The 13,950-nt window shown below is 42.2% G+C and overlaps 1 protein-coding gene across 6 annotated transcripts in view; it reads right to left on the bottom strand.

Moving 5' to 3' along the window:
* Window positions 1-2,229: 2,229 nt before the first annotated feature.
* Window positions 2,230-13,950, bottom strand: part of fbln2 (fibulin 2) — a 67,285-nt gene continuing 55,564 nt past the window's right edge. For 5 of the 6 annotated variants that reach the window (XM_035632418.2, XM_035632415.2, XM_035632420.2 and 2 more), the window contains exons 12-17: window positions 13,529-13,657; window positions 10,043-10,168; window positions 8,608-8,724; window positions 7,285-7,413; window positions 5,647-5,770; window positions 2,230-3,712 (exon numbers count right to left, since the gene is read on the bottom strand). In XM_035632418.2, the coding sequence (XP_035488311.1) occupies window positions 3,352-3,712; window positions 5,647-5,770; window positions 7,285-7,413; window positions 8,608-8,724; window positions 10,043-10,168; window positions 13,529-13,657 (986 nt within the window). In that variant the 3' untranslated portion in view covers window positions 2,230-3,351. The remainder of the gene's footprint in view (window positions 3,713-5,646; window positions 5,771-7,284; window positions 7,414-8,607; window positions 8,725-10,042; window positions 10,169-13,528; window positions 13,658-13,950) is intronic. The other variant, XM_047332905.1, reaches the window with a different exon arrangement.

The following is a 13,950-nucleotide window of genomic DNA, read 5'->3' as shown; positions in this document are numbered from 1 at the left end:
CAGATTAGGCATAAGACAGGAGTCATCTGATCATTTCAGTATTTACACACTTCCTCCTTGATCCCACATGGTGACTGCTCTATACTGAATTTATTGAGGAAAAAGATATTTTGTGGTAATGAAGTCAATTTTTTGCCTAAGACTATATTTTGTTTAGTACTTATACTATGGTTGATACAATCATGTAACTTGTATTAGATTAATGTACATTTTCTCAGGCAAAATGTGATGCATTTTTCCCCTGCTAATTTCAAACCACTATGCTACTACAGCTTGTTAAACAATTTTAATGATTTTACAGAATGCCTAGGCTCAAGGCTCTATATTCTATATTACCGACATTCATTTGTCACCATGTGATTCGGATTAAGTACACACACACACACACACACACACACACACACACACACACACACACACACAAAGACACACACGTTGATATTGTTTTGCAAAGATAAAGATAAAAAGGTACATGTTAATAGAGTATGTTCTTTACGTAGGTACATTTTATGAGTAGTGTGTCACTACTACTGTGACTCCAATAAAAAATTATACACACACACACTTCTTTCGTGATCATAATTTTAAGAGATTAACACGTGGTTTATTTCTTTCAATAAACCTGTTTTTGCAGCATATTGCACGGGGATTGAATTTTGTTTCTTTTGTGTTCACGTTACAACCTGCCCCAGCATATGTTACAACCTACCCCTAGTGAGATGATAATGTATTTGACATCAACTCACGAGGTCTGTGATGTTCTTGCAGAGGTTTGCTATTTGTAGTTAACAAATGTGGGTACTTTGTATAAAAGTTTGAGAACTCTGGCTAATAAATTCAGTGAGTTACAGGAGGCAAAAAGTGTTGCCAACCATGCCTGGTCTCCCCGGAGAGAATCCACGCATACAAGGAAGACACCGTGCAAACTCCGCACAGAGGAGCCCTGGTTGACCACTGCACCACTGCGTAGCCCTTACAACCACTTACCGAAAAAATCTGATTTTACCTCCAGTCGGAGGTAAGATGATCCCAATTGGCTGGTTCTGGGTTCAAAATGTGTCCCCACATGAATCCAGTGTCCTAAAGCACACACAGCTCCCTCACTGAGCAGGCCTATCAGTCGCACACTTGGCGGTTCTCTGTTTTTTGGACGCAGACTTGCACACACACATTCCACATACCGTTTGCTGCAGGGCGCCGGTACATCTGCCTCGTATCAGTCTTGATTTGGTTACAGTGAAGATGTCTTTTGGACTTCCGGGTTGTGTACTAGACTGCTTCCTTTTTGCTATATGCTCAGCTCCTTTTGGGAGGACTTTGGGACATAGCCCTGCAACGAGGATAGAAGCTACAATTTATAATACTCCCAGTCAACACTGACTTTTTTTTTCATTTTGACACTGAAAAACATCTTTTGCAAACAGTTGCTCCTGGATAGCTACAAATGGATGACAAAGGAGATACCTGATTGCACAGGGCCTCATTTTATGTTGTGACTAATATGAAAATGGTATGAATCAGATTATATGGACTTCACTGTCGCCAAACGTGAACCTAAGTTAACACTAATGAGAAAAGAGTATCTTCTGGAATTATGGCGTCCATGCCTCCAATTGATCGCAACAGTTAAGTATTAGGAAGCTTGTAGTTGATTTACTCCATTCATTTATGGCCCAGTAGCTTCAGCCCAAAATATCAGAGCTGATAGTGTCTTCTCGAACCTGTTATCAGTCCCACTGTGGTGTTTATTTGACCTGGGAGTGATTCACCCAGCCTACTTTTCCATTTGTTGGGATGTATTAATAGGCTGAGGTGGTGAAGCACACACACACACACACACTTTCCGGGTGGGAAAGTTGGTAGGGTGTAACGCACACTAATGTTCCTTGTGGAGCAGTGGAATCTATGATAAAAAAACACGGTAAAAACAGTAGAGATAAGAAGCTCTCAGACTTACTGTCAAGCACTGTATATTTTCAAAGGAACATCTGAATTGAAATGTTACTGCTCGGAGAGAAAAATCTATAAGTATTCACTGGCTTCTTTTTTCTTTTTCTTTTTATAGAGTGGTGTATTTGGCAGCAAGGTTCTGTTCTGCTGTTCTGCTCACACTTTGACCACTAGGTGGGGATGTTGTCTCGTCCTTCACCCAGAACAGAAATAACGCAACACCGGTGAGCAGCATCGATGAGCAAAATCTGACTCTGCACTTCTACTGAGCCGGTGACAACACTTTGATCAACATTTATTGATTGGTTTATGGATATAGATGTCATGTGGCAGCTGAGACTGCACATGCGTTGCGTGAGGCCAGTCTGGAGTTACAACAGCTGAGTTCATTCCTGCACACGACGTAGGAATTAGTCTGGCGTATACAAAATTGCATGATTTTTACCCTGAGATAATTACAAACACAGTTACATAGAAAGATACGTTATGTCCAGTAATAAAGTCAAGAATATAACACGTAACAATACGAGGATCATCTGTAACACTGCGTTTACATTCTCAGTGCGGACATTTTGTTGTCTAGTGTGACTCCATCAGGTCACATCTTAGAAAATAAAAAATAAAATAAAAATACACCAAAAAAGGAAGAAAATGTTCTATTTAAAGGCTCGGCTACATTTTTCCATAACCACATTAAAATAGTGTCCGGTGACTGCTGAGGCTCAAAACTGACAAAAGTAAATCAAAAGTATATATGAATACATTATGAATTAACACTGTTAGTGGTGTGTCATTTTCCTTTCATCTCTGATCATAAGGTAAAAGGTATTATTTGAAATTGTATTTATTTAATTCTAAGTAAATTGGAACTTATTACATACACACTTAATCTATATATTTCATGATAATTCTTAAATTTATCAGATTTGTGGGATACTTTTCAGTACATTGTGTCAGTCTCGGGCGCACACCGTGCACAAGTGCCCTTAACTTCTAGTGCTGCAGGAGGTTTACTTGTATCTCCAGACTTTCAGGAATACTTGTGACGAAAACTAACATTTACAAGGGGGCGTCAGAGAGCCAGAGTTTTAGAGCGTGGAGCGAAGCACGAACCACCAACGCAGACTTGTGCAGTGACCTGTGCAGAACCTTGCCACTGTCCGCATGAACAAAACAGCTCGAGCATACCCTAACAACAATGGTGCATACAAGCTAAATTACATGGAAAATACTTTGGTTTATCAGTAAATATGATTGTCATAGAATGTCTGCAGAAAACCAGTTTTTAACAAGATACTTGAATAAGTGTGAATATGAGGAGGCATCCCGAATAGAGTCCAAACACGCGAAAAAGAAAGAACAATTAGCACCATACGAAATCGTCTCTTTCTCATATTGGTGTTACATAGTGCTGGTTGTGATGAAGACATATATCCTGGCGATGAAGGAGGTGAGCTTCCCCTGCCTCAACAGCTTCATCTCCACGTCTATTAGGAAGTCCCTGGGCCTGCGCACTTGCCTCTGCAGGTAGACGGCGCCCATGAAGCTGTTAAGCTTCCTGGTGCTGAAGTAACCCTCCTCGTTGCCCTTGGCGATGCCGATGACGATTTGGTCGCCCGAGTAGGCCGGCGAGGGCCCGATGCGGAAGATCTGGGCTGGGATGATGATGTTGGTCTGGAAGCTGAGCTGGTAGTACGTGATCCGCACCGGAGCGTTCTGACAGTCCAGAGAGTTGCTGGGGCAGCTGGTCCGCTCACAGCGTCTGAAAAAGCGTTTTTTTTTTTAAGCGAGAGATAAGCAGGGAAGATGAGCAAAACAATATTTAGAGGCTGGGTACTGTTGATGTTTTTGCAAGTGCATTTATTGATAAAACAAAATACATTTGGGTTCCTTCTCCTGTCTGTGAGTCCTGCTACCAACTCACCCCTTTGTTCTTTTTTCTGTCGGCCCGTGCTAATGTATGAGGCTTTGTTTAAAATAGGAAGCTACAGTTCAAACTGCACAGTGAAAAGCACTTAATCCAACTATTTTAAACCAAGAACCCCCTCCTTTTAGATTATACAATGTCAGAGAATTAATTAGACAGATTAGGTCCATACAGGTCAGTGATTTAACATTTGAGTGATAATGGTGTGTGTTCGGTTGTGATATCCTGCTGCTTAGAGGGGGAAAAATGGCACACAACTGGAAAAATATGTGAGCAAAATAAAATGAAATGTTATTAAATTAATTGCATCGTTACATGAAGCTTTGCTAGTCCTCATCACTGACTAAGACTGTCTATAAAGGACTTAAGCCAAAACATCTGGATCGCCCCCTTGTGGCTGGCTGCACAATAGGTCAGAGATTTAGAGGCCCTGCCTCCTCCATGTTAGTGAATGGGACATTGATCACACTAAAAGTCAAAGTACATGATGAAAACATTTTTCTTAAAGAAGGTTTCTGTCATTTTAAGTAGTTCTTACCACACTGATGTATGTTCAAGTGTTCATGTTTCTGATAAGTTTAGTTGAGATTAGTTATTTGATGCTATAATACCGGGAGCGGTGGGACCTCGATGCTGTGACTCCACACCACGATCACTAGCACAGACTCAGAACAGTCTGAACTGTGCCAATGCAGTAAAGCGAGCATCACGCGTAGTGACTGTTTTGCAGAGCTTTTTTTTTTGCACTGTGACTGCTTATCCATCACACATCAAGAGTTTACAGCCTGGAGTTCAGCGTACTGCAAAATCTGCACAACTCACGCAAAACACAAGAGCGTCTTGGAAGGTGCTTCGATGAATTACATGGCTGGCAACCGAGGGCCGACCAGGAGACGTTCTAATCCCAGCCCAGTGTCTCCGTGCCTGCCAAGTCCACCTACTTTCACAAGTGAAAGACCTCTGTCTGTGCTCAGCCAGGCCGCGTCACACCGAGGTTAATAAGGTGTCTCTTGATAACTCTGATAAAACACAGCTCGTGCACTGACTGGAAGGGTGTGTGTGTGTGTGTGTGTGTGTGTGTCCGCGCCGTTCTGTTCCTGTCCACTGGAGCGCAGAGCAGGCAGCGCTGCAGAGACAAGCCCGAGGAAGCACCAGGCTGATCGCAGTGCAGCACACTGCACTGTAAGGATGTGGATGTACAGTATATCTCGTTACAGGAGCACAGGCTGAGAGGAACTGAGGGGGAAACCCACAGATACATGTTGCCGCTTATAGAACTGCTAATGGAAAATACTTAAAGCTGCAGTGTGTAATATTTAGAAGAACTTAATCACAGAAAGTCAATATATTGTCCACAACCATGTGGTCATATATGTAAAATCACCTGTAAAAAAGAACCGATGCTTCTTCGTCAACTTTAAATTAGTTTAGTTGTAATATAGTTACATGAGGTGGACCCAACCCCCGTGTACGTTGCCATGTTTGCTACGTCGTGTTGAATATGGTTGCACAAAGTGGTCCAGAATACGTCGCATTGAGTTTTCAGCACTGCCGGAAAACCGAAATGGAATCAGCAGTGCGCCATCATAAAGTGTCCCAGTCGGTTGCTGTTTGCAACTGTACCACCAGATGCTGCCAAAATTACACACTGGGGCTTTAACTGGATTGTACTTTGAGTTTTGACACGTTGCTGCGGTGACAAGGCAAGTCAAATAGGAAACAGGCAACATTTTAAAGGTTTGAAAGATTCTGAGAGAGATGTGACTCACGTGTCGGACACCTTCTTGTAGTTCTGAGGGCAGGTGAAGGAGAGACATCTGAAGCCGCCTTGCAGGTTGTAGCAGGTCTGCTCATATGAACAGTTGTGGGTGTTAGTTGTGCATTCATCAATATCTGGAAGAAGAAGAAGGATAAACTTTTTATTTGTGCCCACAGGGAGATGTGTGTGTGTGTGTGTGTGTGTGTGTGTGTGTGTGTGACTTGCAAGTTCACATTTAAACGACATGATTAATCCAGATTAATTCAATTCATCCTCAGAAACAGGTTGGATAAGACAAGTCAACTCTAGGTCCACTTACTCTAATTTTTTTTACATTTTAACAATATTACATAAACTTAATCAGCAGATGGGAGTCTCAGCTCAGTAGCCTTTATGATTGTGCAGTCATTTGTGACCTTAAGGCTTTCTAGTCTGTGAGTCTTAATATTAAGTCAAAAGGAATAGTCAATATTTTGGGAAATACACTTATTTGCAGTGATGTAGACGAGAAGACATACACCACTCTCACGTCTCTGGGTTAAATATGAAGCTGTAGCGCCAGCAGGTGATTAACTCAGCCTCCCTGGCGACCAGGGACTTCCTGGAGTGAAACCGATATAATAGTAACAGTAACAATAAACGTAATTTTTGTCGCACGCTTTGAGTTACAGAACGCTTTCCAAAACTCCGGTGCGCCTGCACAAGACAGAGCTACAGGTAGCTCCCCCTAAAACCACAAATTGTCGTTGTGTGTAAAAAAAAAAAAAAATAATAATAATAATTTGTGAGATTTAAAGGTCCTGTGTGTAGGATTTAGAGGGGCCTAAAATGGAATATATTATTCATAATCAAGTTTTCATTAGTGTAAATCACCTGAAACTAGAAATTGTTACATTTTCGTTGGCTTAGAATGAGCCATTTTACATATACATAAGGAGTAGAGTCCACCATCTTGATTCTACAGTAGCCCAGAGTTGACCAACCAAATTCTAATTTCACCACTAGAGGCCACTAAATCCTAAACGCTGGCTGCTTCTAAGTGGATTTACTTTAGGAACAGATCCACCACAGCAAGAGGTGTGATGATTGAGACCACGTGATAGGACTGAAGGCTCTGTCATGAACAAGTGAACCTCTCTGTTACTGCATTTTAACGATATGCTCATTAAAAACTTTAATCAGCGCTCGTGCTTGGTCACTTTCACAGTTTGTACAGTAAAAGCAGTGAATGTTATGTGACAACCCTCAAAACGCAGAGCTAACAGGTAAACGGTGCTCTCTTATCTTTGCTCCTTTTCACAGGCTTTAAAGTCAATTTTTTCATCATTTTTATGCACAGGAAACAAAAAAGGGACTGAAAAAGACTGTCAGACTCCCTCACAGTAAGTAATCAGCAACTTTCAGTTGTTTTACCAAAGTTCCCTTTCCGCTGAGTTTTTATTCCTTTTTAGGAAAACTAGTTTGAAGGCTTCTAATGGAGACTAGACGTTGGAGGATTTAATGACAACGTTAATGAATGCACTTATGAATTCGGTTTAGGTTGTTTAAGACCAGTTAAGAGTTGTTTGTAACAAAATAGACTGAATGATGTGCTCAGCTTCACGTGCCGTCAACGAAAACCCACACTGGGTGTTCCATGGAGCCTCACCTTTGCAGGTGCGTCCGTTGGCCGACATGGTGTATCCATGGGGAGGACAGGAACACTGATAACTGCCCGCAACATTCACACACTGGAAGGAACAGAGGTTCCCAATGCTCTGAGCGCACTCATCAATGTCTGTTGAAACACAAACACACATAATCACCATCAGTCAGGTTTGGAGCCCTGTGTGTGAAATCAAAGCCGTGCTCAAATAAGCACTTTATCTCTGTTTGGCGGGGCTCCTGCACTTGTGTCCTGTCTGGGGGATTAGCGACACAAGCCGGGCCCTGGCACTTCAGACTAAATAAAATCCGTTACTGATGACAGGAGCTATGCTGCCTTCAATCTGGTCTCTGCATTCATGATAAAAAAAGAGTAAAATATGTCCTGTTCTCAGCTCAGGTACCTTCTGCATGTGTATACAGTATATATGTAGTCTGGACTTACTACTATCTGACCCCCTTTCTCTATACCTGATATGTAGACACTTATTGTTACTGTTTCCTGCAAAATGCCTCATATTGGAATTATGGTAATGAAGGTGCAGCCCATTCCTGCCTTTACTTACAACAATTATGCTGGTGTTTACACTTCACACTATACCGGTGAATAAAAATAGGCTGAACATACATATGTGCTTGCGGTGAGACGGTGAAATTTCGATGTTAGTCCATCAGAAGGAACGGGCGCACATGTATGTGACTGGCCAATGCAGCGCTTTCCCACAGATGGTGTAACTTTTGCGCTGCAGCAAAAGTTCAAGTTTTTTTCGGGGGGCCGCTTGGGGCCACAACAACTTCACAGCAAGTGAACTACACACACACGCAGGGGCCACTTTCTCAGGTTCGCCTGCAGTATACAGCCTAATGCAATCCAATGCAACAGCTCTTACCACGCACTGTTCCTTCACAAAGCTTAGAATCGATCGATTTTTTTTTCTAAAACTCCTAAAGCGATGTTAAATCAACTAAATATCCAACTATGTTTGTGTTTTTAATATTCTACCTCTCGTGTTTGTAAATGAGGCGGGCAAAACAACATTATAGATGACACTGAACACAATCTAGTCCGGTCGATCAAAACATGAACATTATTATTATTTTGGTAATAAAATCCTGAGCTGTCTGACCCGCTGTACTAGATGGCCTTAGATTTCACACGTGCTACTAATAAAGTGGCCTTTCTGACTTATGTCGTCTTACTGTACGTGTCTAACACTGACTTACTTACTGTATGTCCAACTGGCTACTGTAAAGCAAGTATTCACTCCGGGCTTAGACTGTTTTGGTCTACACCGGCTCTCTCTGCAGTAACCTTGACAGGAAATACCTTCGCAGGTGTGTCCGTCCTCTTTCAGGTGGTAGCCCTGGCGACAGTAGCACTGATAAGAGCCGTAGATGTTGGCGCACTCCTGGCTACAGGGATTCTTGTCACATTCATTCACATCTAAACACAGAAAAGAGAAACATGTCATTAGAATTTCTTTTGATCAACAAGGAAATATGGAGGACTCTCAAGTCCATTGATTCCTAGTTAATTAGGGATTTGGTGACAGTAATCCTTTTATGTAATACACTCCTTTTCAACAGACAAAGAAATGAACACCATTCTACAGGAAAACCAGAAGAGGCCAAACAGTCCCCTAATAGGAAATCAAGCCTAATAGCTAAGTCAACCAAACAATGTAGATCATGAGATCATCATGGTTTGGACATAGTTCTAAAACTGTTGATGGTACATGTAAACTGTTGATTCTGCACTGAATCCACGTTCTCTCAGCTACACGTTGGTGGTAGTTACAGCCCTATTTGTTCCAGAGTGGCTGAAAAAAACTACTGCCCTATGAAACCCTATCTAAATCCACAAGATCCTGATCAGCACTATATTGCACGCACTCATATCCGTCTCCTAAATATGCATGATTTTCTTTCCCCCCCATCAACATGCATGCATCATTCCCTGAGAAATTAGTGAAAATGTCTCGCACTGTGTAAAGAAAATTCCAAATTTAGTGATTTCTTCCTCGGCCCATGTCTCATCCTTCCACCAAGTGTCGTCGAAATCCATTCAGTGTTTTTTGGGTAATCCTCGTGACTAACGAACAAACGCGGACAACCCAAAAAATAGGAATCTGTCATACTGACAGGTGATTTTTTGGGGGGAGTGCAATGTGGAAAAATACACTTGACTGAGCTTAACAAATAGAAGATTGTCACACAGGAGCACTTTTAGCTGTTTTGATGATTCGCAAAGATGAGATTCTAATGCCATTTGTTATTAAACCGCTTCAAGTGTCTGGAACAAATGAATCTGAAAAGCGCTAATGAAAACCCTAATCACGCCGCTCACACCAACTTTCATAATAAACCCTGACAAATGCAAAGCTTCACCTTTGGATCGTGAACAGGCACATTCACACCTTGACTATGTTTCCTGGATAATAGCTGTGGCAAGCTGGACACAGTGTGAATCATGCTCCTTGGTCGGCTTCGCTCTTCGGAGCGCGGCACACTAGATGACTGACAGCACCTGAACCTGGACACCACTATGCATGCACTGTCCGATGCTCCACATCCCCAAGACTAAATGACATTCCACCAATATAGTTTTTACTGATAACAAACACGTTTCTATGAATATACGATCTCCAAAGTCTGAGCCAAGCCTGCGTCCGTTTCCCCCCAGAGGCAGACCTCTTCGCTTTAGCTAAAGGGGGAAATACAAAAGCCCATCTAATCATTGAAAAAGCGAGAGAAAAAAATACCTTCACAGTTCTTGCCATCGAATGCTAGGGAGAAGCCAGCGGTGCATGAGCAGTGGTAGGAGCCCGGGGTGTTTTCACAGGTCTGGGCACACAGCCTGCCGGGATAGCGCCAGCACTCATTCACGTCTGTCGGTGCAGGAGTGAGAGCCATTAGACAGCAGGCAGACACCTGCAGGCCACCGAGAACTCAACGCCGCTTCTCAATTAGACACAAACACGCTGATGTGTGGTGACTTATTCACTTTGTCAGACAATTTGTCATTTCCCGGGTGTAATGGTGTGGGGAAGGTTTTTTATTTTTTTACTGGCACACTTGTAACACAACTTCAAACTTCCACTTCCCCCTACAACATTGATTGAGGCCCACCTATAACCAATCCCTGCCTTAGTTTAACTCAATAATACCCCCTATTACAAATTATAAGTTACTGAAATTTGATGGGAAATGAGACAATTTGTGGTTATGTGTAGAGCTTCAACAGCGATTAGTAATCGTTTTTATTAAATTAATCGCTAACTATTTTGATAATCAATTAATCGGTTCAAGTAATTTTTATGGGGGAAAACTGTTCAAATTCTTTGATAACAGCTTCTTAAATATGAATATTTTCTGGTTTCTGCACTCCTCTATGACAGTAAACTGAATATCTTTGGTGTGTGGACAACACAAAATCATTTCGGTGGTTTGGGAAAACAACGATCGACATTTTCCCCCATTTTATTACATTTTATGGACACAAACAAGTAATCGATTAATCGAGAAAATAATCATTAGTTGCAGCCCTAGATATGTGATTGGTGTGGTTTGTCTGTTAGCAGGATAACTCAAAAAGTTATGGATGGATTTGCATGAAAATGTCTGTCTCTGCCTTGAGTAAAGGTGATGTGGTTTTTGTTATGGATCTGTATAAATTTTTTATGAAGGATCCTTCACCATTGCCAGATAGGGCAAGACTTCACAAAAACATAACATTTAATAAAATATGTAGGCCAGATGGAGTTGCTATGCAATGCAAGTTCTGGGTCGAAACAGCATATAGGTGGGGGATTGCTCAGCCTTGGCAGAGGTCTGGGGGCAGTGAGTGATTTTAATCCAATATATCTTTTATAAAAATCAGCAAATACATTTCCCCGCGGTCCACTAGGTCTCTGTTCCGTGTGTGCGCCGAAATAAAATCAGTTTTTTTCGACGCAGTCCTGGCTCAGTAAATTGAAAACCCCCAAAAATGGTGCGGAGCGCACAACACTGCATGTGCAGTTTGTAAGCATCACTCCCCAGACACCTTAAAGCTACAATGTGTAATATTTAGAATAACAGTGTGTAATATTTAAAAATTACGATTGAATATATTGTCCATAACTATGTGTTCATATATGTATAATCACCTGCAACCAAGATGGTTTTTCGTCAACTTTGAATGAGTGAAATATAGCTACATCAGGTAAGGTGGATCAGTGTAAGTCGCCAAATTTGCTACATCGTGTTGAATACGGTTGCACAAAAAAGTCCAAAATACGTCGCCTTCACGTTGAATTTTCATCGCTGCCGGACACCGGAAATGAAATCAGCAGTGCGCCACCATAAAGTGTCCCTGTCGGCTGCTCAGTTGGCTGCGGTTCGCAACTTCACCACCAGACGCCGCCAGAAAATTACGAAAACTACACAGTGGGGCTTTAAGAGACGTGCCTGCGACAATTACTCTGGGGTTTTGGCCTTGTGGTTAGCGGGTCCGTCTCCCACACCTGAGGCTACGGGTTCGGGCCCCGGCCAGCGCAGTCAAAAAAAACAACAACAACAAAGAGAGATACAATCTTTCTCCAAAATCACTTACTGCCCCTTTAATGGACTTTTAGAAAAAGGGAAGATGGTGATTAAGTCATGGTAAAAATATTAGTCAGGTCCGAGTCAGGTCCTGTGCTGTTGTAAAGAACCGCACATCCAGGATGATTTGTTCCATTTCTGTGTCTGCCCAGCCAAATCACATTCGCCATACCGTATGTACATGTAGTATTTGTATATCGATATTCCGATGCCATTCATTTTTAAGCTTGAACGGCAAAGTCATTAAGGAGAACTGCATGAGAAAGATTAGTGTCAGTATCTGTAATATGTTATCCTACTTTAACATTATTGTTTGTTCGGTGCACGGTCCTGTCCACTTGAAGTGTGTTACGCCAATATTATAGCTCTTATTTTCATTTATTTTCGGTCACCACCAACTGTTTTACTCTCTTTAACAGGTAGATACTAAATGCAGCACTTTGTTCAGCAGCTCGTTGTGAACTTTGTCCGCCTGATGTTTACTCGTGGTAGCGTACAGATGGTGACTGGAAATCGCGTGGATCAGTGCAGTGACACCGACACAAAACGACAAAGTTGTGTGCTGTAAAATAATAATAATAATGATTTCAGAAAAAAAGATCTGAAACCATCGAGGTGAGGAGAACTGCAGATTTGGTTGATGATGCTCTGTGGGTTTGTTACTATGACTGACATGAGCCATACTGCGGTAAATATATTGATTGTTGATATCACATCTTGGTTTGTACAGCTTTCGTGTGGCCTGATTGTATTTTCCATTTACTGTAATTGCTTCACAATTATAGGACTTTTGTCATTTTGCAAGGCTTTAGTTCACCCGCCGCTCGGCTTATTAGCAAGACATAGAGCCATGACCAAATCCCCCCTGTGCTTGCTTCTCTGCACTGGCTCCCTGTTGGTTTTCGTATTGATTTTTAAATTTCATTGCTCTCTTTTAAGGCCTTAAACGGCTTCACTCTTAAATAGATGTCAGATTTATGGACCTGGTATATGGGCCTTTTCGCTCACTGAGATCCTTGGAATGAGCCCTGCGGGTTACTCCCAGGTCACAGCTTGAGACAGAGTGTGACCCTCCCGCTCTGGGACGCGCCGCCTCCTGAACTTGGGCAGTGTGCCCGATTGTCTACACTCCAAGACTATTTATTTGGAATGTGATCATTCTTTGTGACTGGGGCTTGTTCAGGTGGTCGGGTTCTTGCTGTTCTCTGAGGTCTAAGGTCATATAATGAGACCTGAGCAGATTGCAGTCACAGCTGAAGGCTGCAGAGATTCGATCAAAAGCAACAGAACTGCAAGTAAGAGAGCCTTGAATTCAGAAAGTACAATCACATACATTTCCAAGTTCAAGAAGAATAAGCCACCACTTTTAATTGACTTATACTTATACGAAATATACCTTACCAATAGAATGTGAGAGCTAAGGATCCGCACCAACAAAATGTCTCATCGCCAATTCTTCACATTTTGGATTTTTATTGCTATGTCACAGTTACCTAAAAATCTCGCATTGCATTACCGCATGTATTCACATCTCACATCACCCCGGCTCAGTGTACTGAAGTCTAACTGAGGCACTCAGGTGGTTTGTGCCTCCGGAGCAAGTCGACGACTGAACCTCCAATCGGCTTTTCGCCGCGTCACAGACTTGACATTGCGATACGTACCTGTGCAGACTTTGCGGAGGGCATCATACTGGTAGCCCGTCTGACAGTCACAGCGGTAGCTGCCAGGGAGGTTGTGACAGATCTGGCCCACTCCACAGCGGTGCGTCCCCATCTGACACTCATCTGTGTCTAGACAGGCAGAAAAAAACAGATGAAGCACCACAGCAGTGACCCATTCTGCACCCATCTGGCTCTAAAACACAGTCAAACTCCTTCACTCCCACCACCAGACATAAACACCCACTCAAACATGAACAAATGAACAAATTCTCTCTAATGGGGGTGACTCTCTGTTCCCTTTAAGACTCTTAAAACCTGGAGAACTATTGAGTATTACTACTATAATACTATACACTATAATTGTGCTGAAATGATTGGCCAAGTCATTTACTGTCAGAAAATTTGTAGACAACAGTTTTGAT

This window comes from Scophthalmus maximus, chromosome 6 (genome assembly GCF_022379125.1).
Source record: "Scophthalmus maximus strain ysfricsl-2021 chromosome 6, ASM2237912v1, whole genome shotgun sequence".
NCBI lineage: Eukaryota > Metazoa > Chordata > Actinopteri > Pleuronectiformes > Scophthalmidae > Scophthalmus > Scophthalmus maximus.
This window is presented reverse-complemented; position numbering and strand designations above follow the sequence as displayed.